The 25,123-nt window shown below is 35.5% G+C and overlaps 1 protein-coding gene across 2 annotated transcripts in view; it reads left to right on the plus strand.

Moving 5' to 3' along the window:
* The window catches only part of EPHA4 (EPH receptor A4), a 171,715-nt gene extending 148,182 nt beyond the window's left edge, over positions 1 to 23,533 (plus strand). For both annotated transcript variants that reach the window (XM_034439431.3, XM_034439433.3), the window contains exons 15-18: positions 5,731 to 5,924; positions 10,917 to 11,072; positions 11,669 to 12,537; positions 21,001 to 23,533. In XM_034439431.3, coding sequence (XP_034295322.1) covers positions 5,731 to 5,924; positions 10,917 to 11,072; positions 11,669 to 11,783 — 465 coding nt within the window. In that variant the 3' untranslated portion in view covers positions 11,784 to 12,537; positions 21,001 to 23,533. The remainder of the gene's footprint in view (positions 1 to 5,730; positions 5,925 to 10,916; positions 11,073 to 11,668; positions 12,538 to 21,000) is intronic.
* Positions 23,534 to 25,123: the final 1,590 nt, after the last annotated feature.

The raw sequence follows: 25,123 nt of genomic DNA on the forward strand, positions 1-25,123 counted from the left end.
AAAGGCTATCCAGAGAGACATAGAGAGAGAAAAAGAGAGGGAGAGAGAGAGGAAGGAAGGAAGGAAGGAAGGAAGGAAGGAAGGAGAGAGAAAGAAAGAAAGAAAGAAAGAAAGAAAGAAAGAAAGAAAGAAAGAAAAGGAAGAAAGAGGTTTTAGCAGTTTATGAAAAATTTGAAAGGTGGGATTAGCATGGATCTAAATGGGGAAAAAAGGTGCCAGAACTCCTGCAAGAGACTGGGAACTGTTGAGATGTTGATAACATGCTACATCACTTGGACATTTTTATTTCGTAGTTTAAGTGGCCCATAGGGCAATCTTCTAAGATCCCAGAAACAGCACTAGATTTTTTTTTTTACCAGTCTATGGTTGAAGTTAATGGAGCATATTTTGTTTTGGGATAAATACAATTTTGCTAAGATGTATTTGATAAGATAGTTGCTATTCATTTATTTATTTATTTATAAAATTTATTGGCTATACGTCTTACCACAAGGTAACTCTGGGCAACTTAGATTCATGGAAATATAAATATAAATATTCTAAAAACATTAAGTTAAATCAAGCCAAAAGCTGTGGTACAATAAAAGATGGGGGGCAGGGGCAGGATGGGGTTGAGGGTAGAATCTGTTGTTAATCGATCAACCACCTCCACTGTATCCTACTGCAATGTTCCGCCATTGGAGCCCTTAGCTAGCTAGATGAACCAGGTCTTTAGGCTCTTGTCGAAGGTCAGGAAGTCAACCTTATATTGGAGGGCAAGATGTTCCACAGGGCAGGTGCAAGAGCAGAGAAAGCCCTTTTTCTGGACCCCAACCACCAGAATAATCGGGCTGACTACTCTGCCAGCACAGTGGGATGGGCCAGTTTCAGTGAGATGAGATATTCCCTCAAGAAACCTGGACCCATGCCATGAAAGGCTATCATATCAGAATAATTGCTGTAAAGATTGAACTTGGATTGGATAAAGACAATCAAAAGACTATGACCCTAATTCATTTCCATTTTTATTTGTGGGATATACCACCAACTGAATTTCTTACAAATTATACAAGCAAAAAAAAAGTCAAATTAACTGGAAGTGCTTAACTTCCAGCAGATTTTCCAGAGTTTGTGAAATTGATTAGAGAATAGCAAAATATCAAGGAATGATTGAAGGGACTGCTCATGAGCTTTGCTTCTGTTGTTGTTGGTCAGGAAGGGAATCATTCATTCATCCATACATCTACCCTTTTAAAAAAAATATCTCACACCTTTCTTCAAATGTTCAGGAAGGAGAAATGTTGACAAGACAGAGAAATAATTGAGAAAACTTGAAATATTTGGCTGCTTGAGATTCTGCAGCGTATTGTATAGGTCTACATTTAGGCAGTTAAGTACTCAATTTACATGTTTTAATCATACCATAAGAATGGAGGAATGCATTGCCTCAAAAAATGAAATGTTATAAAGCATTTCAAACTGTGGAGACGAAATTGATGGTATTGATTCTGTATCACTTTTTTCATTTGAAAATATTTTATTATATGTATAAAGCAAGTTTTCCGTTGATATTTTGAACCTAATGTGAGTTTAACTCCTATTTTGAGCTGACAGTTTTATTGATGCTTTTATTATTATTTATTGTGTGAAAAGTTTGAGGAATAATAACATCAGAAGATATCTCCTTTGAGTATATTAATAAATGAGCTTTAGTCAATGACCTTTTGTACATTATGTAAGTTCTTTTACTCTACCATCTGGAATACTTCATTCCAAGTGAGAGTTAATAAAATTTGTTTTTCTAAATGAGACTGAATGCAACTGCAATATGACAGAACAATCTTAAAAGGAAGACAACCCAGTGAGATAAGAAATAAGCATTATCAGATTGATTTATAAACGACTCAACATTTCTTGCTTCCTTCACTCCTGAGATATAAAACAGAGAACCCTTTGGTCATCAACTGGAAGTACACTAATTTTAAGACGTTCACCCATTAATAGAAGTTAAAAGTTGCTGATGTTTACAAATGTGTTTTATCACATCAGTCAGATGTCTTTTTAAAACCCTTCAAAAGGGAACTATAGAAAGGGACACATTTTATCAGTGATATAAAACATAAAACAACTGTATAAGATCATGCATATACTTTGAAGATAAGGATTTTAAGTAGCAGAATTAAGAGAGGAGGCCTATTCAGAGTAGACAGTATTAGAACAGGATGATCCTGTGCTTTTAACTCAGAATAAACAAAGTCACTAACATTTAATGTGGAAAAAATGTATCAGAGGCATTTTATAAACACACATTCTTATCAACAAGAAAAATAGATTTAGTGCTGCCCTTTTGTTCATATTGTCCAATTAAAAGATTAATTGAATGGTAGTGCAGTTCTGATGCCTTTTACCAGAATTGTGCCCCTTTGGACAAGGGGCCATTGAAACCACAGCTCATGTCCTGTTGTATTGCCCCCTGTGAGTCTGTGACTCATGGACTTATAAACTTATCTGATTAAATATGTGGAACTCTGATCATTTCTATGAAAAACTACTATTGTTGACTATTGTTGGATCAGTAGGATTTAGTTTCCCTTAATATAGCTAAGTTTTGTCTGTAAAATTAGGCAAACTTAGGTCACCCATTGATTTCGCCCTGAAGTGTAATATATTATTATGCCTTATGTTGTTTGGTTCTGTACAGTTTTATTTTATTTTAATGTTTAATTTTTTTGTGTGCTTGTCCATGACCATAATAAAAATTGAATTTAAAAAAAAAAGATTTAAAAAATCCTCATAGCATTCAAATTGTCACTTAGATGGAGAAAACGCTTACTAGTGGCAGTGGGAATGAGAGAATATCTTTTTTCTTTCTTTTTGAATGTAAATAAGACTTGGAAAGTTATTAATTTTATTTTCGTGAATAGGGTGGAGTTTCTAGAAACCTGGAAGACAACATTCTTCTCTGTTTCTCTTAATGTTTAGGGGCGATGTAGAAGTATGAATCCACATTGCTAGTCATTGTGCCTGAACTACTCTTCATGTGAAACAAATTGTATGGTTGTGTGAATCAATGTGTGTGGCCAATTAATCTTCCTTCAGTCTGTTAAGATTGCCAGCAAGAGTGCCCATTAGTGCCAGCTGTGATGGCATGAAGTATTGTGAACTAGGCATGCCCGATAGTTGGGAGCTGGGTCTTGATTATGCATGAGCTTATTCTCAGTAGCTTTGCCAAATAGGCAAATATGATAATGAGATGCATGTATGGAAGAGTTTATGTGATTTTTATGCAAACAAGTTTGAGATCATATTGCCATAATTCATCACTGCACACATATAACATTACAAACTCCACAATAGGATAATTTGCAGCTGGCCTTTTGGGGTACAGGGTAGGGAGCAATTACGCCACTCCTGCACTTCATGACAGACAGATTTGAGTGAGTTAAAAAGAGCCAGGTGTTAATAACAGCGAGACTGATGCAAACCATTATACAACAGTTGAACTGTAGTCTGGTTCCTGGAATCTATATGGTTATATGCTGATCTCTTCAGGGTTTCACTGGCAGCCAGAAGATCAATGAACCCTGGAACAACAAAACATTTAATGCAGAAAATTTTTAATAGCTATACTCCTTAAAGTAAATTTCCATTGCACTTTCTTGGAGAGGGGAGCATTTGAGACTTAGAAGAAAAATTCTATGACAGGATAGAATCATAAAATATGAGGATCATAAAAAAAAACTTTGGAGATTATCTCATCAAATTCTCAATTATGGTATCCTAAGCAGATGGCCACCAGCTTCTGATCCAGTATTTTAGCAAATAAGAATCCACATTTCATCAGGATTGTTCTATTGCTGAAAAGTCTGACTATTTGGAAATTATTTCTGATGCCCAGAAATAATGAATTTCCTTGTAACTTAAGGCCATTGTTCAATGTTTTGTCCTCCAGAGCACTTCTGCCCTCTATTCTACATGACTGCCCTTCGGATATTTGAATATAGCTGTCATGCGTTGTACATTCTTCTCTGGGCTAAACGTATAAAATGGTTCCAATGAGTTTCATAAACTTTTTTTTTCCTAGTCCCATATCATCTTGGACACTGACCTCTGGAAATGCTTCCATTCATAAATCTCCTTCCTAAAATGATTTGACCAGTTATTCTCATTATACTCTGACCATAACTGAATAGAGAGGAACAATGGCTTCTCTTCATCTTGATGCTGTAATTCTGTCCAGTATGGTCTTGCCCATCTTACAATCATGTCTTTGATTTTTCTTGCCAAAATGAAATATTATATATTTTTTTCTTGTAGAAAATAATCTTGTTAATTTCATTGTTCTAACTTATCAATATCTTCCTGAATCCTAATGCTGTTCTCTATAGTGTTTGCTATATCCCCAATTTTTATATCATCCACAAATTGGATGATAAATCAGATACTCATATTTCCTCAGTTTTACCAAGACATTTATAAATATGTTGAATGATATCAGGACTAGAATGGAGTCCTGAATACGTCATTTGACATTCTGCCTTGATGTACAAATAACCCTTGAGTAAACAGATTAACAGAGTTGGAAGGGACCTTGCAGGTCATCTAGTCCAACCCCCTGTCCAAGCAGGAGACCCTACATCTGCCTCTACCTAGGATCTAACTCACAACCTCCTGAGTAGAATGCTTCAGTCATCTCTGGACCTAACAGTCATATAGTTTATTCTCATTGTGCTATTTTGTATACTAGAATTCTATGCAGGTTAAGTTAAATTATGTCCACCTCTTTTTCATGGTCATGATCATGTTTAGATCATATTAAGTCATATATGACTTCTTAATAGGTGGATCCAGTGGTGAAATCCAATTTTTTTTACTACCGGTTCTGTGGGTGTGGCTTGCTGGATGTGGTGTGGCTTCGTGGGTGTGGCTTGGTGGGCATGGCAGGGGAAGGATACTGCAAAATCTCCATTCCCACCCCACTCCAGGGGAAGGATACTGCAAAATCCCCATTCCCTCCCCACTTCTGGGGGAAGGATATTGCAAAATCTCCATTCCCATCCCACTCTGAGGCCAGCCAGAGGTGGTATTTGCCAGTTCTCCGAACTACTCAAAGTTTCCGCTGCCAGTTCTCTGAACTACTCAAAGTTTCCGCTGCCAGTTCTCCGAACTGCTCAAAATTTCTGCTACCGGTTTTCCAGAACCTGTAAGAACCGGCTGGATTTCACCCCTGGGTGGATCCTTATCAAGATGTATACTATTTTATAAATTTTCACAAATAAATTGTTTAATAGACATTTTGCCCAATAACAATACCAAGGTAACTGGAATGTAGTTACATATGTCCTTTATTTTACCTTTTTGTAATTGGAACAATATTTGCCTTACTTGCCAAATTTACATAGCCACCCATTTCATAAATATGTAACTCTGGTAGCTTGCAACACAACATTTAAACCTCTATCACAATCTAATAACTTTTTTAAAGTATTCTGGCATTATACCATTATCTAACAATTTTTCCTCTGATCCCAATTTTAAGGTGTGTATTTTGGCCTATGTTTATTATCTGTACATTTCATATGACATTACTTTCCATTATTTTAACACTACAAGTGATTAAATATAAACGTATTGAGGGATTTCTTATACAGTATAAAGATAATTTTTGATTGATGCCAAAACTAAATGAAACTTGCTTTGCTTCTCTGCATTAAAATGTCTCCTAAAATATTGTTTTCCTATGTTTATTAGGTTATTAAAGCCATTGAAGAAGGCTATCGGCTTCCACCCCCAATGGACTGCCCCATCGCTCTACATCAGTTGATGCTGGATTGCTGGCAGAAAGAACGTAGTGACAGACCTAAATTTGGACAGATTGTCAACATGTTAGACAAACTCATCCGCAATCCCAATAGCTTGAAGAGGACAGGCTCAGAAAGCTCCAGGTCAGTTGTATTTTTCTAACAGCAATAGATGAGCGAAAATATTGGTAGTGACAGCCAATTGTAATTCAGTTCAACAGTTGTGCTAAACTGAATTATGTTTCATAGTTCTGACCAGGCTACTTATATTTTACCAGTATAAAATAGTAGATATACTTAATAGTAGATATACTTCCCAAAATAACCTTACTCTATATATTTACCCTTTACATATCCAAAATATTAAAATAAATATTGTATGTGCATTTTAATTATGATCCTGTTCCAATGATTCTTTCGTGGACACAAGGTCCTGGCAAGAATCTAATCATTATGTCAAGGTAAATCTAAGTAGCTGCCTTACCTAGCTGTGCCTGAACTTTATTATTATTACGGAAAGTATCTAATAGATGGGTGTATTCTCTATATAGAAAGGTTCCTGCTTCCAGTGAACACAAACATGCATGCACAGAATAATCCGTAATACCGTATTTTCCGGCGTATAAGACGACTGGGCATATAAGACGACCCCCAACTTTTCCTGTTAAAATATAGGGTTTGGGCTATACTTGCCATATAAGACTGCCCCTCTTCCAATGCACACCAAATAAAAATTAAAAAACATCAACTGGCTCACCTACAATGTAAAAGCAGCTGTGCTAGACCCAAAATGGCCCCTGTAACAAGCAGGAACCTCACACAGCCACAAAAAGCCCCCCCAAAAAACTTTCACACTCTAAACACACACAACACAACACAACTGGCTCACCCACAATGTAAAAGCAGCTGTGCTAGACCCAAAATGGCCCCTGCAACAAGCAGGAACCTCACACAGCCACAAAAAGTCCAAAAAACCAACTTTCACACTTTACACACACAAAATTCCACATACAGCTTTGTGAGATTTTGTGTGTTTGTGTAGTTGGAGTGAAACACTACAGAAACACACTAAATCTCAGAAAGCTGCACAAATATTATTTTATTTTATTTTATTTTTATTTTTATATGAAAGCTAAATTTAAAACTTCCTAAACGGCTTCCTAAATGGCTAGGTCTAAAAAAGAACAACTAAAAAAAACCCAATTGACTATTTTTTTTAAAGCTCCCAAAGGGGAAAAAAACTTACCCAATAGAACAGGGGTCTCCAACCTTGGCAACTTTAAGACTTGTAGACTTCAACTCCCAGAATTCCTCAGCCAGCTTTGCTTTGCTGGCTGAGGAATTCTGGGAGTTGAAGTCCACAACTAACTCCTTGCTTGATTGCAGGCAGGGAGTTGCTTGCTTGCCTGAATAGATTCAAGCAAGCAAAGCAAGGCAAGCGTTGCAATTAGCAGCTGAGGTAAGCAAGCTGGAGGGGGAAAACTTTTTCCCTTTTACATGGCTCTGGCCATCCCAGCTGAGTTGCAGGGAACTCAGCTGGGATGGGATCGACCGTCAGAACTGGGACCGTCAGAGCCATGGTTCTGGCGATGCCAGCTGAGTTGCAGGGAACTCAGCTGGGATCGTCAGAGCTGGGATCCTCAGAGTAAAAGGGAAAAAACTTTTTCCCTTTTACGTGGTTTCTGGCGATCCCAGCTGAGTTGCAGGGAACTCAGCTGGGATCGTCAGAGCTGGGATCCTCAGAGTAAAAGGGAAAAAACTTTTTCCCTTTTACGTGGTTTCTGGCGATCCCAGCTGAGTTGCAGGGAACTCAGCTGGGATCGTCAGAGCTGGGATCCTCAGAGTAAAAGGGAAAAAACTTTTTCCCTTTTACGTGGTTTCTGGCGATCCCAGCTGAGTTGCAGGGAACTCAGCTGGGATCATCAGAGCTGGGATCGTCAGAGTAAAAGGGAAAAAACTTTTTCCCTTTTACGTGGTTTCTGGCGATCCCAGCTGAGTTGCAGGGAACTCAGCTGGGATTGTCAGAGCTGGGATCGCCAGAGCTGGGATCGCCAGAGCCATTTAAGGCTCGTCAGAGCCTTTCGGGCTGGTCTGCCTGGTTACAGGAGAACTACACCCGGCGTATAAGACGACCCCCGACTTTTGAGAAGATTTTCATGTGTTAAAAAGTCGTCTTATATGCCGGAAAAGACGGTACTTTCAGTGGAATGGAAAATACAGAAAGTAGAATGGAATGCATAGTTATTCACACGTGCCGAGTGAAAGTCACAATTGCCTTGAACAGCTTGCCTGAAGGGCAGCGGTGAAATGTGGCTGGATCTATCTGGCTCGTGTGAGGCAGTAGAGCCAGCCCACCTGCTGGGACGTCATCACGTCCTGTTTTTGACCCTCTGCGCATGCGCAGAAGCGGCGCTCATGAGAGCGCACACACTCACATTCCTGATCCGATAGCTAAGGTAAGTGCATTTTACCCCTGCTGAAGGGAAGTTCATGTAAAAGAGTCCAAAGCAGTGGATAGAAAGAAGCCAGCCAAAACCGTAATGGTCATTGGTGACAATTCTTAAAATTAAAAGCATTTTTTTACCCTTTTCTAACATGATGTAGTCTGATATGTAATACTACAAATTCATCCTCAGCCAACATAGCTGGCTGGTAATGAAATTTACACACAAACATATCTGATGGGAACCAAATTGGGGGCAACTGGCTTGTCTGAGAAGGCTTTTCTATGAAAAATGATGACTCTAGAAGACTAAAATTGAAAGTTCTGTTGTTAATTTTTCATTTAAATGCCTTTTAATGGAGCAATTTGAATAGGTGACCTTTTCTTTCTGTCAAGCAAAAAAAAGTAGTACGCTACCTTGGATGCAGCTGGGATAATTTGTAATTTGCTCTATTCATGTATCATTGTAAATTGGGGTTTATATTAGAAACCTACATGAAGTTGAATTTCACAGAAGGAAGTTGGCAGAAGGCTTTCCCAAGCCTACAATCCCTAGCTCCTCCAGTTCCCAACTCATGAATCATACTTTTACTTAGGTAGCAGAGCATGAGACTCTCTTTCATGCAACTGTTCCAAGCTCAAACCTATGTATACCTCTTCAAGTAAGGCTGAGAAAAACATTAATTTCAAATCATGAGTGGTATTCTGAATAGAGTATACTATACTCAGCTAAAATAGAGTTCTGACTAAGTATAATTCAGAATTAGATTGAAAATGTAATTATTTTACCTTCTTTAAATAGGCTACCATAATTGGGCCACCACAATCTGTATAACCATCAGATGACAGGAAAGACATAGCATTTTCTCTTTAGTGTCATCTAAATTTTTCCAAATTTTACAGTCCTATTCTAGCAGCACTTCAGAACATAAACCACCATTTGTATATCAGATACTTTGGACCCAACCCATAGCTAATATAATATTTTGGTGGAAACCTCCAATTTTTCATATCATATTTTTAATGTAAGTAATAGTAATACAACTTTTTTATGTAACTCTAATTGAAGTAATATTGCCATGGGCACAGGAATAAATACATTCCATTCAGCTGAGTTTAAAAGAAATTTAATATATGTTGTCATGCTTTGCAATTTTTTTTATTATTTTTTAATACCTCTTATCACAAGGAACAGAGAATTCCCCTAAAGAGCATAAACAATCATGTGTCCCTTGGAACAAGATGTCATGACTAGCCAGAGAGAAAAGGTGATAAGAAAACAAAATATTCCAAAAAACGAATATCTTTATCTCGAGGGAAATTGCACACCCCTAAATTAGTTCAGTGAGGGGCATTAAATGAGTAGAGGAATGAACAATATTAAATTTAAATGCTCACAATACACGTTTAAAGAAAAGTGTTTTTTTTTTAAAAAAAAATCATTCTCATTTTACATTCAGAAAAGTAGCTCTCTTCTTGTTTCTTCTAGTTTGTTCTAACTGCACCTGTACTATGACAAGTGTACTCACCTGCCACTATTTAATTATTTAAGAAGGAAGGCCAGATTATTATCAGGTGTTTAATCTCTACCAGCAATGTTTGATTCCAATTTTCTGATAAGCATATATCTTAGACTATTTTAGCTTTTCCTGTCATGTAGAATCTGATCTTGAGTGTTTATTGTTATGAAGTTCCTTTTAACACCAGCATCAAATATCCTGAAAAGAATGGGTGTGTATATTTAGATACAGCTTTGAACAATGCAGACTACCAAAGAAGTGTTCTTTTAAGGCTATTGAAAAAAATTGGCAAAGTTAAAGATTAAAAGGAATATTTTTCTCATACAAGATGCTTGCAATCTTTGATTATCCACACTTGAAATAAATAAAAGCACTAAATTTTCCTTTATTTTAATAATAATAAATATTTGTTGTGGTTTATTTAAAAATGGTACACAACATGTAAAAGTTTCCACTACTATATGGACTTTTCAAATTAAAATATTTTGTAAAAAGTTACATCATTAAAAAGTAGAAATTGCAAAAATTGAAGCCATGAGTGGTCAGTGCTAGCATTTTGCGTATATATATATTAGTCAGAAATTGGTTAAAATAGATTAATTCTTCGCTGTACCTGCTTTGAATGGAATTATTTAAATATCTGGCCAGGAAGAGGCCTGATGGAAGCTTTTTCTAAATTCTGCATTTCCAGATTGTATGAAGGGCCATACTTTTCATTACTGGTGTTTCAGATGTATTAAATCAACATTTGTGGTGAAGGTTTTTTTTTTTTTTTTGTTAGTTGATATGGTCTATATGGGAGAGGACTTAATTCATTTACAATTCACCATAATCCTCAGAACCTCATTTGTACTATTAATGAAGATTTTTTTGCAGGATTCAATCTGGGTCAGTCACCAGGACTAGAAGTTTTATCTTCTGAGCTTTTGGACTTGTGCTGGAGCCCATCCTCAGCGAACTTCTCTTTAGCAGTGTGTCTGCTTTAAAAAAAAGAATTGTGTATATTTAAACCATTCACAAATTTAAAGTCTTTCCCATCAAGCAAAATACAAACCATTTTTCCCCAGAAAATATGCATAAATCTTGTACTTCTAACTATACAAAATAACTGAAAAGTTTAAAATCCAGATGCTTTCCTTGTTAATTAAAACAATGTGTTTGTATTTGGTCTAGGCCTAATACTGCTTTGCTGGATCCAAGTTCTCCTGAATTCTCAAGTGTAGTTTCTGTTGGTGATTGGCTTCAGGCTATTAAAATGGAGCGATATAAGGATAACTTCACAGCTGCCAGCTATACTACCTTAGAGGCTGTGGTGCATATGAACCAGGAGTAAGTACTCAGCAGTATTAACAATTTTTTTTTTATAAAACTGTATTTAATCAGATTAAATTTAATCAGTCACTAGAATGTTGATATGCCTTTAATAGTAGAATATTGAAATGGATATAATTTGCAAATACTTTCTACAGTGCACTCAGACATTCTATTGGGATATTGCTTCTGGTTTTTATGCTTGAAATAGAAAAAAAAAGAAATTTTAGAATTTAGTTTGAAGATTTAATAATCGTGTCATAATAGAATTGGCTTATAATAATTATAGGTAATTGTAAAAAGTTTAAGCTATATTAACATTTTACCATGCTGGAAATTATAGATAATTAGGTTGGAAGTTAACCACTATTTTAAAAAAATCCTGCATCATCTCCCTTTTTTTCTTAGTCTTTATTTTCATTGTATTTTATGTTATAATAAACCTCAATAAAACAGACAAAATACAATACATTAGGACATTTAATTAAGAATTTATATAAATTCACCTTGATTTTCATTATTATTATAGATCTCTTGTTGATAATGATAGTTACATATTTGGCATAAAGTTCTTATTTCTTGGCTCATTCTTTTTTTTTTTTTAATTCATGTAGTGACCTGGCAAGAATTGGAATTACTGCCATTGCACACCAGAATAAGATTTTGAACAGCGTCCAAGCAATGAGGACCCAAATGCAACAAATGCACGGCAGGATGGTTCCAGTTTGAGACAGTACTGAATAAACTCTAAACTCTTGAAATTAGTTTACCTCATCCATGCACTTTAATTGAAGAACTGCACTTTTTTTACTTCTTCTCCTTGCCATTGAAATAACAATAATAATGATTTGCAGCACTGTTTGATATATAAAGATTGCTAATAGTGTTGCAAGGAGGGAACCTACAATAATGACAGGTCGTCATTTGAGAACAAGCCTGGAACAAATTGTTTCCTGGAATACACTTATATGTGGATCAGCATTATGTAATATACTTGTATCTATAAAACATCCATTCAACTTCTGAAGCTGTGTTTCCTGCCAGATACTGCGCTTAAACAAAGGAAATACTGTTGTTCACCCCAGCAGCCATGGGATTACAATTATTGTGTTTGATCTGTGGATAAACCATTTTTTTCCCTTCATCTTTTATTGGAACAAAGAATCTTCTGAACCAGGAAATGTTGGCATATTCTAGGCATCCATGGTACTCTGCAGAAAGCTTAAAGGAAAATATTTGGATGATCAGTGCCTCTCAAGATTTATCCACTTGCAATCTAAGACAGGGAGCAACCTTCACGGATTACTGGATTTATTTATTTTCTTTTATCGAGGGAAGAATGTTGGTTGTGGTTGCATTATACTGAGTATATCTGTCATGGTTCTAGAAATCATCTTACTAGTCAGCCATTCTTAATGATGGATTTTCCAAATCTGCATCTAACCATCCTTCAAGAGGCCACTGACAGTGCAATACTGCAAAGGTCAGTGGAAGTATTCTGTTGTTGTTTCAATTTTCATTAATGATAATAAAACAGTGCATTTATGAGGTGGAAATCATAAAGGATGTTTATTATACTTTTTTCTGTGCTTAATAGGAGATTGTGATATCACCAATGGGCTCCACTTTCCCTTAATAATTTGTTGACATATTTGCAATGATTGTCACTTTGTGCAAACTGAGCCTTATAATTCTCACTTTTATACTTATTTGTTTGTTAAAAAGCATGGGATGATTCACATGGAAACTTAAGCATCTCTGTAGTAAAAGACCCCAATCGGGTTTTTGAGCACAGGGCAATAAGGCCAAGCGCTTATTTCAGGGTTCAAAAAAATATAAGACAGGGTCTTATTTTTGGGAAAACACGGTATATATACCATATTTTTCGGAGTATAAGACGCACCTTAGTTTTTGGGGAGGAAAATAAGAAAAAAGCTGATTGGCAGGTGGATCAGTCTCCCAGAATACCCCCAATCACCTCTGTTTCCAGAGGTGAATTTTAGCAATAGGTTCCTTGGTTGTGAGCTCTGTACCTTGCTTTTTTTTGCTTTTTTTTCTGCCTCTGAAACTTGTGAAACTCCGTTTCAGAAAAAACTTTTTTTCCTTCCTCTGAAAGCCTCTGAAACAGAGCTTCAGAAAAAAAGCCTCTGAAGCTCTGTTTGGGGGCTTCTTTTCTGAAGCTTCATTTCTGATGCTTTTTTCAGCCTCTGAAACCTCCATTTGAGAAGCTGGGTGGGGCTACATTCGGAGTATAAAACGCACCCAGATTTTCATCCTCTTTTTTTGGGGAAAAAGGTACATCTTATACTCCAAAAAAATGGTATATTTACATTGGCAAATAATGCTGGAACGCAGCAGAAAACATTGAAAAGCATGTTTAGGTGACCACAGGATGATGCAGCTGGTAATAACAGTGAGCCAGTGGCCAAAAACCCGAAATGTATTCACATTTCGGGGGCAGTGCAACACTGCACAATGGCTGGAAGTGCTCTAGGCCCTTTCCAAGGCTATCATAAATTGAGCCTCTCATATTTCCAAAAAGTTGTTAAACAATCAGTCTTAAGACAATGATTATGTGCAAAGCATTTTAAATGATTAATTTTGCTTTATTTAAATTAACCGGTACAGTCAATTTATCTTAAATGACTTATTGCAGAATTGTAGAACCAAAATAATAAGGAATATGTCCTTGGGCTATCAGTGCCAAAATAATCTAGAAAAATCATAAATTTAAATTTTAAAATTCACTACTTGCATATAAAAGAATGTGATAAATGAATATGAAAAAGTGTAGATAACTTTATATTAACATTACTGGGAGTTGAGATAGTGCTAAATATTCCAAGATTGTCTATAATTTAGCTATTTGTCACTTGGAATTATTTGGAGTGGAACGCCAACTCAACAGGTCCAGATGATATGTCCGATATATGGCTTGTAAGATTGTCTGTAATGAGTTTGTAGCTCTTGAGGAAGTGGACAAGATCCTCCAATCTGTAAGCTTGGCCACCTCTTTGATCCTGGTATCTCCTGGATGATTAAAGCTATCTGGCCCTTCAGATAGACACTCATGCCTTGGTCTCTCCTGACTGAATTATTATAATACATTCTACATGGAGCTACATTGCTAGAGTATAATGGCATGAACAATGAAAATATGAGCACATGTCTCCACTGCTTCATGAGCTGTTTGCAAGTTGGTTTCTGGGTGCAGTTCAAAGTGTTGTTTATCACCTATAAAGCCTAGCACTGATGATGTAACCTAGTTTGGGTAATGAAAAGTCTGCAAGAAAACAAGCAAGCTCATAGAGCACTGAAAACCCCTCAACATATAAAGCCTTCATAACACAGGACCTGGTTACTTGGGGACTGGCTTGTTTCTATTTGTGTTTACATATCTGGTGAGGTCAGTCACAATGTGCATGCTCCAGGTCTCCTGGAATTCCAGAAAATCCTTTATACCTACTTTGGTCCAGATCCAAGGGAATATGTTTAGAGGCTCCCTGTTGTGGTTTCTTTTTATTGTCATGTTTCTTTTAGTCCAGCCCGTCTATGTTATGTTTCTAATGTTTTTATTGATTTTGGGTTTTGTAAACTACCTAGATAAGAATGAAAATATGAAATTGTTATCCTAAAGAATCTAAGAAGCATGGCTTCTCAGTGATGGCTCCAGCACTGTGGAATGATTTTCTCCCCAAAGATTCATGGTGCTTCCATAATTTGATTTTCTGCAAACTGCTAAAGACATAGCTATTCCCCCAGGCAATTATTGAGTTAGACTCATTGAAACCCTTTGATTTTATTTTACTTTTTATTTTTTGCTGTTTCATACTTTTGTTCTTTCTTCCAGTCAGTTGTCTTCTTTTTCTTGATATACCTGGCTTTTTATTTTGTTTTATTTTTAATTTTTAAGCTACCCAGAGTTGTTCTGGAGTTGGGCAGTCCCAAATTTGAAAAAACAAACAAACAAAATAAAATATACTGTACATACATGCATCACATCTACTGTACATACAAAATACATATGTGCATACATGTCTTGTGGTCTTATAGAGCTGAGTGAGACATATTCCCAGATAAGCATGCATAGAAATTGCATCTATAAATTTAGATTATGAGGTAATTTGTAACAGAGGATGTACAGCCACATAAATTGGTGGAAATAATACAAATATCATGAAGCAAAAATCTTCTTTGGAGACCATTTCAACTAAACTTATTTTCACAATAGCAACATCACTTTCAATGAATTAAATTTTGGTTGCCCTCTGATCTACAGTTCTATTATTTGTGACAATAGTTTCACAATAAGCTATAAATGACAATGGAATTTGATCTGCTAGAAATCACCAGATTTATTTGGAAGACAGAGGAGTTAGTGAATTACACTAAAGTAAAAGTAAAAGACAAGTAAAACCTTTCATATTTCCAACATCACTGTCATCAATTCTTGTCAGTTGTAACAACAAGCTGTTGATTTTAACCACAAGTTTCTCTCATGAATGAGTTTTTGAAATCAAGTTGTTGGAAATAGATGCTAAATTTGCATACTGTCGAAATACAGTGTGACAGCTTAATAAAACCTTTCTTTCATGTGGTCTCTCTTTCTCTCTCTCTCTCTCTCTCTCTCCCCCTCCCTCCCCCCTCTCTCTGGGGCGGAGGAGAAAGGATTATCCATAAATCTTTCCTATTTGGAAGGATGTACTTTAATTTTTTTAAAAAAGCCAATCATTTTAATACCATTTTGTTAACAAACTGACTATTTTTTTAAAAAATGCTTTAGGGTTTTTAAATATTTTTATCCACATTTATTATTTTTATAATAATAAGGCAAACACAAATAATATTCCTTTCTCCTCCTATTTTCTTTATAATAATAACTCTGAGAGTGACTGTCCTGAGATACCCAACCAGTTTTTCATGCCTAAAGTGGACTACAACTCACAATCTTATGTCCATCACTTTAATCACTACAGTAAACTGGCTTTCAATTTCCATAACACTACATAGGTTCACTAGCCAAAATGGCTTTTTGCATGACATATGAGACAAGATGATAAGAGATCTATAAGAATAGAATATCTCAAGAGCCATCAATTTGATCAACTTGTTCTACTTCTGGTGACTGCATGAACAAACATTTGTTATTTCAATTTAGTAGCTGTTTCAGGGACAATTTCTGTAGTCTCTTTTATATATTCCACCACCTTACTTGCTCTACTTCATTGCCAAGCATAGTATTCTTCTTTCTGGTACCTCACCATCTAACATAATGTCCCTATTCTCTGCTTGCTAATCATTTCTTAGTGGAGAAGTCAGTCTTATTTGGTCAGGAATTCATTGATTTATTCTTGCAGCCCATGGTACTTTAATTGTCATCTCCAATCCATAATCTGAAGGTGTGTGTCTCTTTTGTCTCCATTTGTCTTCTTTTCAGAGCCATGTGTTACCAGTGGAAAACCACTGCTTTAACTATTTTGGTCTTTGTTGCAAAGAAATCACCTTATCCTTCATGTTCTCTCTATTTCTCCAGAACCATCTCCATCTTTATCTATCCATAAGCCCAAGAGAGAAAAAATTTGATATAGCAGAACTAGAAGCAATGACTTTTGCATACAGTGCACCAATTTTCCATAATGTTTTGAAACTATGCAAATTATGTCACATTTTGTAAATAAAGCAAATTATCATAATGATATACTTTAATATTTGGTATTACTACTGTCAGTACTTTGCTGTCAGTTGTAATCTCAGTAGCTAATACTAATCAACACTAACTTGGTCATCTTAGCATAAAAAATATAGAAAAGAAAACAACATATTCGTCTTTGACATAACTCAGATTTTTCATTTGCCAGGTTTTATTTTCAATAATGACCTTTTCTAAGTCTTCACTTTAAATTGACAAAGTGTTTTTAGGAGCACATGTAAAGTTGTTAAGACTTCAGTCTCTTATTTTGATTTCTGCCATCACCTACTCCAAACCTTCCAGTCTCTTATTTAGTATTTCAGATAAAACAGTTCTGGAGAGAATTTGCATCTTTGCCTCATTTTCATTTTTATTCTGACCACTCTATTTATTCATTATTTCTTTGTATAGTAGCTTTTTGTTTTGATTTATCTGTTACCCTTACATGTATCTCATTCGTTTTAGATAGTTTCCTTATCCTTTCTTGATACTGGAAGTCATCAACTTTTTTAAAATTTTTGAATATACATCAATATCAATACATGAACAGTGAGACATCTGGTTATCATTCATTGGATACAAGTTGTAAAGGTAGTATTAATAATATTTGTTACTTAAATCATACTTATGTAATTGTAATGATATTATACATATTTGTGTTAAAATATAGACCTTGATTATTTAGTTGTTCAGCATTTTAGTCTGCCCTTCTGATGACAATAACAATATCATTAAAACATACATAGTGTTACCATCTTTCACCATCTAATCTTTATATCTAGCTATTACTTTTAGTATATTATATAGGAATATGTATAATAATATTCCCCCTATTTCTTGTTTCTGCCTCTGTTCTAGCTCCTAGTAAAGTCAATCTTGTGTTACAAAAACATTTCCTCTATATATCATCTCTTTCCCATTTTAATGTTTCAAGTCTTATTCATTTTTTGACTTGCCTCCAAACTCCTCCCTTTATCTCTATCTACATCTTTCCTGTTTAGCCTAAGTGTTTCTTCCATTTTTACTACCAAGCCTCAAGAGGGTCAGCCCAAGTCTCTATCTTCTTTTCAAGAATATCTTTCTGTTTATCCAGTACCATTTTTTGGTCTTTTAGTATGCATTTTCCCTGAATTGTTTCATAAGTCTTTATTGCCCTTTATTGCCTTATCTTCTTGTTTTATTTGTTGATTTGTCTGTTCTATCTCTTCTCTTGGTCTTTCTATTATCTCCTCTATTTCCTGGGTTTTTTTTATCATTGTTCATTATCCCTTGTTGAACACTTTCTAGCTTCCCATCTGTGTTATTCATTAGATCCTTTATTTCCTTGTGATTCCTTATCATATCATAAATGCTTCAAAATATCAACACCATTTCTTTTTGCAACCCACTTATTTCCCCCTGCTGAAACATCTTGTCTTCTTTTGATAAGTCCAAATGTTGCTCCATAGTCTGTCAGTGGTCTATCACCGCCCCAGAGTCTCAATTATCTTTGACCTCAGAAAGTCGATCTGGAAACCATTTACACAATCCTGACATTGTTTTTCAGGAAATACAGTAATTATAATTCTTTATGTCCCACATTTAGTCAATTAGTTCTTTTTAAGTAATCCAGGAATATTTCCAAATGTCTCCTTAAGTCAACTCATAGTTCATAACTCCTAGTATTTGAAAGTCACTTTATTTAGATGTCCCATGTTCTAGTCATTAGACCTCCAGTAGTCATGAAATAGATAAGTATAGAGCAGTAGATATCATGGCAGTTGTCCAGGTGTTATTTATTTCCACTTTCTCCTCTGTCTTATCAGTATTTTTCACAGGGTTATAGGAATAAAATGTCTATTCCATTCACTAGTAAATGGCGCCTTCAGCTTAACTTTCAATATTGCACAAAATCTGACATGTTCCATTGGAATTATTCAAACAAATAATCAAAATTCAGACAAGTAATTCCAGCATTTTAAAATGCCTTATTTCCAATAAAAATTAAAAGGTTTTTAAAGGTTTTGCAGTCTTCTCTTAGAAACTTTTCTTTCCAGTCTGTGATTTTTGTCACTGCTTAAAAACTTTTCAAAGAGTCTACTTTCTAAAATTTATTTTCTTTAGGGTAGGTTTTAGGTTTTAAAAAAAAAGAATCAGCTCACCCAGTTCCAATCACTGTTCATCCATACCGCTCCAGCACCATTCTTTGTTTCTTCAGCTGCCCCAATTTCATGGCAGCCACAATGGCTGTCTCTACTCTTCATTGTCAGATGAAAGGAAATTAGCCCTGAGTCAAGTGGGAGAGCTGTCACTCTCCGCAACCTGCAGGGCACCCTTCAACTCTTCGTCACCCCTACAGGGTGACACTAGCCCTTTATGGGGCCCTCCAACGAAGGAATTAGGCGTGATTTCACTGAGACACACTCCCCACATTCGATAATGCCACAATGTCAACCGGAAGTCAATCTTTTTTTTCAACCCATGGTTTTCATTGTCCAGAAAGCCTTTTTACCCTTAGCTATTGTTGTCCAAGAAGCCATGAATTAGGTGGAGCTTTTTCCACATTTTAGGAATATTTTTCCTCTTTGGTTTTCACAATAATTCTTATCTCTTTCCATACTTTCTTTCATGTGAGTGTCTGATTATAATCTTTACATTAATCTTACATACTGACTGCATATTTTCTAAATCAAATATTGCTCTATCTTTTAAGTTTAACCCATATATTTTACATCTATTTAATTTTCTAAATGTAACCTATCTGTGCAAGGGTACTTGTTGGGAGGGACAATGGGGCAAATGATGACAAATGTGTCAAGACATCATCAGCAAATGTTATGAACAAAAAAAAAAAGTCAAATTATATATTTCATATCATTTGTGCATAGATATCCTAATGTGCATGGATTCTACCAAATATCTATAAATACTGTGTACTGTTTGTTCCAGAGTCTGCATTTGAAAGTGTGCTGGATGAGATTGAATTGCACATCTTGATATTTTATTTCCTATTATGTAGTTAATTTGATTCCAGTGCATCAAGTTCATCTGTTGATATCCATGTTCAGAATCTGTGTTTAAATTGCTTGAACATGATCCACCTAAGTTTACTTGTTCCTGAAACTTCTTGTTTAATATGCTTTGTGAATATGTGTGAATCGGGGGTGGGTCCTATTACCTTTACTACCGGTTCACAATGGGATCACACAGGTGTGCGCGCCTTGCTTCTACACATGCGCAGAAGCTTCTGCGCATGCGCAGGTCGCTTCTGATGACATTAGTGTCTGTGAGCGGAGCTTCCTGCCGGTTTTACTACCAGTTCTATAGAACCGGTCCGAACCGGGGGCAACCCACCACTGGTGTGAGTATATGTATTACAACTGTTCAGCGAAATGCTATTTGCAAAAAAGTTATGTATATGAATCTGCTTATTGGTCTACTTAGCTTGCTGTCTATTCTGATTCTAATTGCATTCCATGTCCACAGTTGAGAATTTAGAAGACATTGCTGTTAATGAAACCAGGAGCAGGATCCAATTTATATAGGTAGTCCTCATTTTATGACCATAATTAAGACCAGAAATCTGGTTGTAAATCAAGACATCCATGTGACCAGAAGTAATTTTCTGGCCTTTTTCATGGTGGTCATTAAGTGAATACTGCAGTCATTAAGCAAATTATGTGCTTGTTAAGTGAACCCAATCATTTGTCTCATTTCTTTCTCTTTTTTTGCTGGAAGAACATCATGAATTGTAGTGACATAACCATGGAACACCATGACCAGTTGTGAAGCTGCCCTCTCAACATGCAGTCATGTGTCTGCAAGGGCAGCAGTGCAGCTGGGGGTGTTTTATGTCCATAAGGCATCTGTTCCATGGCCATAAAACTTTTAACAGTCAAAAAGCAACTGATCATAAATTGAAGACTCTCTGGGTAACATTAGCTCAATCTCTGAGTCCAGCTTCTACTAAAGTTTTTTTCTTCTTTTTCTAATATGACTTTCCTAGATCAAAATGCACTACTTCCAAGATGATTATGTTTTCCCTTTAATTAGATAATGGACGCTTTTCCATTTGAAAGCATTCAATGTTTTCAGTGTCTGAAATCATACATTTATTGTAACTTGTGTTTTAGGAAAAACTATTTGGAAGATAGAAAAATATCCAGTGTAGGGTTTTGCTGTGATAAACTTAAAACATGCATTGTATTTCTCCTTTTGATATTAAAAATATCAGAGATATCAAGTTCTGACTTGGAATTTGTTTGTTTCCTTTGATAGGCAAAATGGACCCTGCTTTCTTGAAATCAGGCCTTTCTGGTGATCATCTTAACCCTGGAAGATAACAGACTAGAGACAAGCACCTTCAATTGTCTCAGTTTATTCAGCACTGACTTAGAGAAAATGGACCACGAATAAGCAGCTTTTACTTCCTGAAGAGTATCTCTTTGGATTTCTTCCTTTTGAAAAGGTTTTGTCAGCAACAAAAAGCAAATATAAGATCCAGATAAAGTTCTTTTATTTCCACTTAAGGAATGTACTGTATAAAAGCCCTACAGACATATATACACATGCACCGTGCATATACACACACACACACACCCCTACATGCTGTGTCTTTTTTTCCCCCCTTGCATGTTGTTGCTATGTCTCTCCAAATGTTAGTATCGGAGCCATAAGGACACCAGGGCAATGTACCCCTGTGCAGAACTTAGTTAACAAAAGCTGAAATTGCATATGATAGTCCAGCGATACTTTATGGAAAGTGTGCCAATGCTAAAATGTCAATATTTTTTAATAGAATGGAAAGTAACTTATTGCTTCCAAGATTGTGTGAGGATATGGATGACTTTAATGTGTGTGTGTGTGTGTGTGTGTGTGTGTGTGTGTGTATGCATGCATGTGCGTGCGTGCATGCACATGTAATAAGTTTGTTGCCTGTTGCACAGGGCCACCTGTGAATATGCAGATAGCATCTCAAGATAATTTGACAGTTTGTGGCTGGGCTGTTGAGTTACCGGGCCAGTAGGTGAGCTATGCAACAGTAGGGAGAAAACACACATACTCCTGAATGTTCCAGTTCTGTATCTATACATATATTATGTAGCTGCCACACTAACCTTAAAAATTAGTTCTCTAGCCTAGAGTAGGGACATTTTCACTTTGGTTGTGGAGTGATCCATCATGAGTTCCATAATGGCTAAAGAACAGCATTGATAAACATTAGTCTTGCCAAGGCTGTTCATTATTGAATCAGTGATACCTTAAGGTAAAGTAGATAGAGAATATAAGTCTTCACCCATCAGCAGGTTGCTTTGAACTGGACTATTTTTCTTTTTCTGGAAAAACAGTATTGAAAAGACTTGTTGAACACAAAGAGAAATATGCAATCCTTATCCATTCACAGAAATGAATTATCCCATGTGCCATTTGCAAGAATTTCTGGGCTTATAAACTGACCGTGGAACAAATTATTCCTTCCCCCTCACCCAGCTGAATAATATGAAAACATTTAAAATGATCAAAACACATTTAAAATTTGAAAAAAAGTGACCAGGGTATTTTCTCTGCATTGCTACAATAATCTTTGACAAATAATAATTGGTACTTGCTAGAAAGATTGATAGACCATAGAGACTTTTCCTTTTCTATATATATATATATATCGATTTTGGAAGCAGGTGGATGGAGACAACCTGGAGACTATACTGCCATTCCATATTTTGAGCTCAGCCATTGATATATTTGATCTGTTTTCTGATTGCAGAATAGTTTTTCTCTGCTGAAATACAGTGCATTACAAGTTAAAACAGAATAGTCAAACCGACATTACTGAGCGAGAAAAAATAAAATAAAAGAATGTGTAAATTTTGCATTAAAATTTTCTAGCGTTTTTGGAATTTTTTATCAAAACATCTTTGCCTTTTCTCCTTCCATCCCTACAGTTCTCTCTACCCTCTCCCATTTTTGTTGTATTCATGAATGCAAAGTCTAAAACCAATTTTTGGGGCTCAGGTATTTGTGCTGTTGGCAATAAAAAGGCATGAAACACTATTAAGGAGCCATGAGCTGCATGGACTGCAAAGCCAGGACACAATTGCAATCAAGTATACTAAACAATACACATTGCCCAGTAAAAGCCAGAATGTTGTATAGAACTGGCCTTCATTTCTTCCTGGTTACAGAAGAGACATCAACAGGACTATTTTAACACAGCAAACCTCTATACATTAAGGAAATATCTGCTTACAACCTCACTGGTTAATGTTTGTCCAGGTTTCTTGCTGTATTAAATTTGTGATGGATTTGTGTATTAAATATATAAATATATATATGTATAAAACAAAAAGCTGGTTCTAGCCAGTAACCAGAACTTCAAAGCAGTATTTTTCTTTTACATGCATTTTCATAACCAGAAAGAAAGCATCCTGAATATTAATTAGACAGATTAAGAAGTTAAAAAAAAAAGAGAGTGCATTTATTTTTTGTATCACTGCAAATGTGTTGGAATATGCAAGGACTGTTTTAAAAAATTAGAATGTATGAGGCATATGATACTTTAGTCCATACTGGGGAGAAAAGAAATCTTAACAGTGCATTGCTTGGGTTTGCAGATTTGAACAATATCTCAGATAGAAATATAGATTTTCTATTTTATTTTAATTTGTAATTTTTCCCTCTCCATCAATGTTAGGTACACATAACTTATGTCATTTATTTATGGTCTTTTATACCTAGTTTGTAAAATTGTAAAATAGCAAACTAAATGCAAAAGTTTGCATTTGAAAATAATAAAGTAGTTGCTGTACAAATCTCACTTGTGATTCATGATATTAAATATAGTAAGCTTTAACTTGGTTATTTACAGATATATATTTCTCATTATTATATGTGTTTCCATCTAGACTATTTTATTAAACAGTTTGTCTGAATAAACATTGTCCTAATTCAATTAATTAATTAAGAAATGATAAACTCTTTCACCTTAGTTTGCAGGTGGGAGTTAGCACAGATGACTATTTCCACATAAAAGGAATGGCCCAATTATAAAGAATATTGAGAAACAAACCATTCCATATTGGAAAATTGTTAACTTGCCTCCTCTAAAAAGATGACATTGAAGAAAGGCCAACTTGATGCTTGGTCTGGTTATTTGTTTTTTTTCTTTCCTATCTTTTTAGGGGCAAGGAAGTGGTTATCCTATTTATCCTCCGCTTCTGTATATATGATTGTTGTTATTTACTGTCAAGAATCAACAGGAAATTACATCTATTCATCTGTTTCATTGACAGATTTCCATCTTCCATTTCCTTCTGTGATGGTAGTGGCTTAATGATGCTGGAAATGGTCTTTGGTCTAGTGGTTCAAGCCTAGTGGTTCAAGCCCTGTGTGGAAAGGTGTGCTCCCATCAGTTGTCTTAGTTTCTGCCCGCCTAGCTGTTTCTATGTTGAAGCATGTTCTATGCGAATAAATAAATAGGTGCCACTTTGGTGGGAAGACAAGCTGGTTCTTCGTACAGGTAGTCAGATTCCTGCTGGCTCCGACCCTTCCCACTTGTGATGCTTGGATGACATTGCAGGAAGAGCAATGTCTTTCTGGTGTGAAGCTAGCTCGTCCCCCTGTGACAAATGGGAAATGTGAGCATGTATCACAACAGAGCTAGTAAATTGGAAACCACACTATTACTCTGCATTAACGATGTGGTCTCCTGGCTAATTTAATAATGCCATGTGCTAATAATAATAATTCTGTGACGATCATGGTCCATAGGCAGCCCATTAACTTTGGGTATATCTAGTCTTGCTGGAGGTTATATATATATTACATTTTTGAAAGTGATAATAGGACTGAACATATGGTCAACCTTTATATGCATTTTAGTCTTTCAAGCATTTTAAGTAAAAAAAACATAATCTAGTATCATTTAAGACATATATTAGAATCTCTGAATCTTTAATTTATTAAGATTTCTTGTTCAACAAGAAAAACCAAACATCAGAATTTGCAGTAAGAAAAGGCAATGTCATTTTATGCACATAGGAATATATGATTATTGGTAATCATGCATTATTATACCATTCTTTTATCATCCTATCATGTCACTGATGATTAAAAATATGATGGACATAATTTCCAAAACAGCTTGAACATACTCAATAATTTGGTAAGTATTAGAACATTAAAAATACATTCCATTATTTCAAGGTATTTGAAAGTTACAGATTATAGAAGTGGACAACCTGCAGTACTAGGACTTTATATCTTTTAAGGCATATTTTACAGTTTCTGAAGTCTTTTTAATTCTTACCAATTAGAATTCTTCTAATTCTTACTAACAAATTTTGCACAATGGTTTCCAGCACTTTTCTTTCTCATGAAATAAACTATTTTTTAAAAAAAAAAA

Source organism: Pantherophis guttatus, chromosome 6 (assembly GCF_059756535.1).
Source record: "Pantherophis guttatus breed Tessera chromosome 6, ASM5975653v1, whole genome shotgun sequence".
Taxonomy (NCBI): domain Eukaryota; kingdom Metazoa; phylum Chordata; class Lepidosauria; order Squamata; family Colubridae; genus Pantherophis; species Pantherophis guttatus.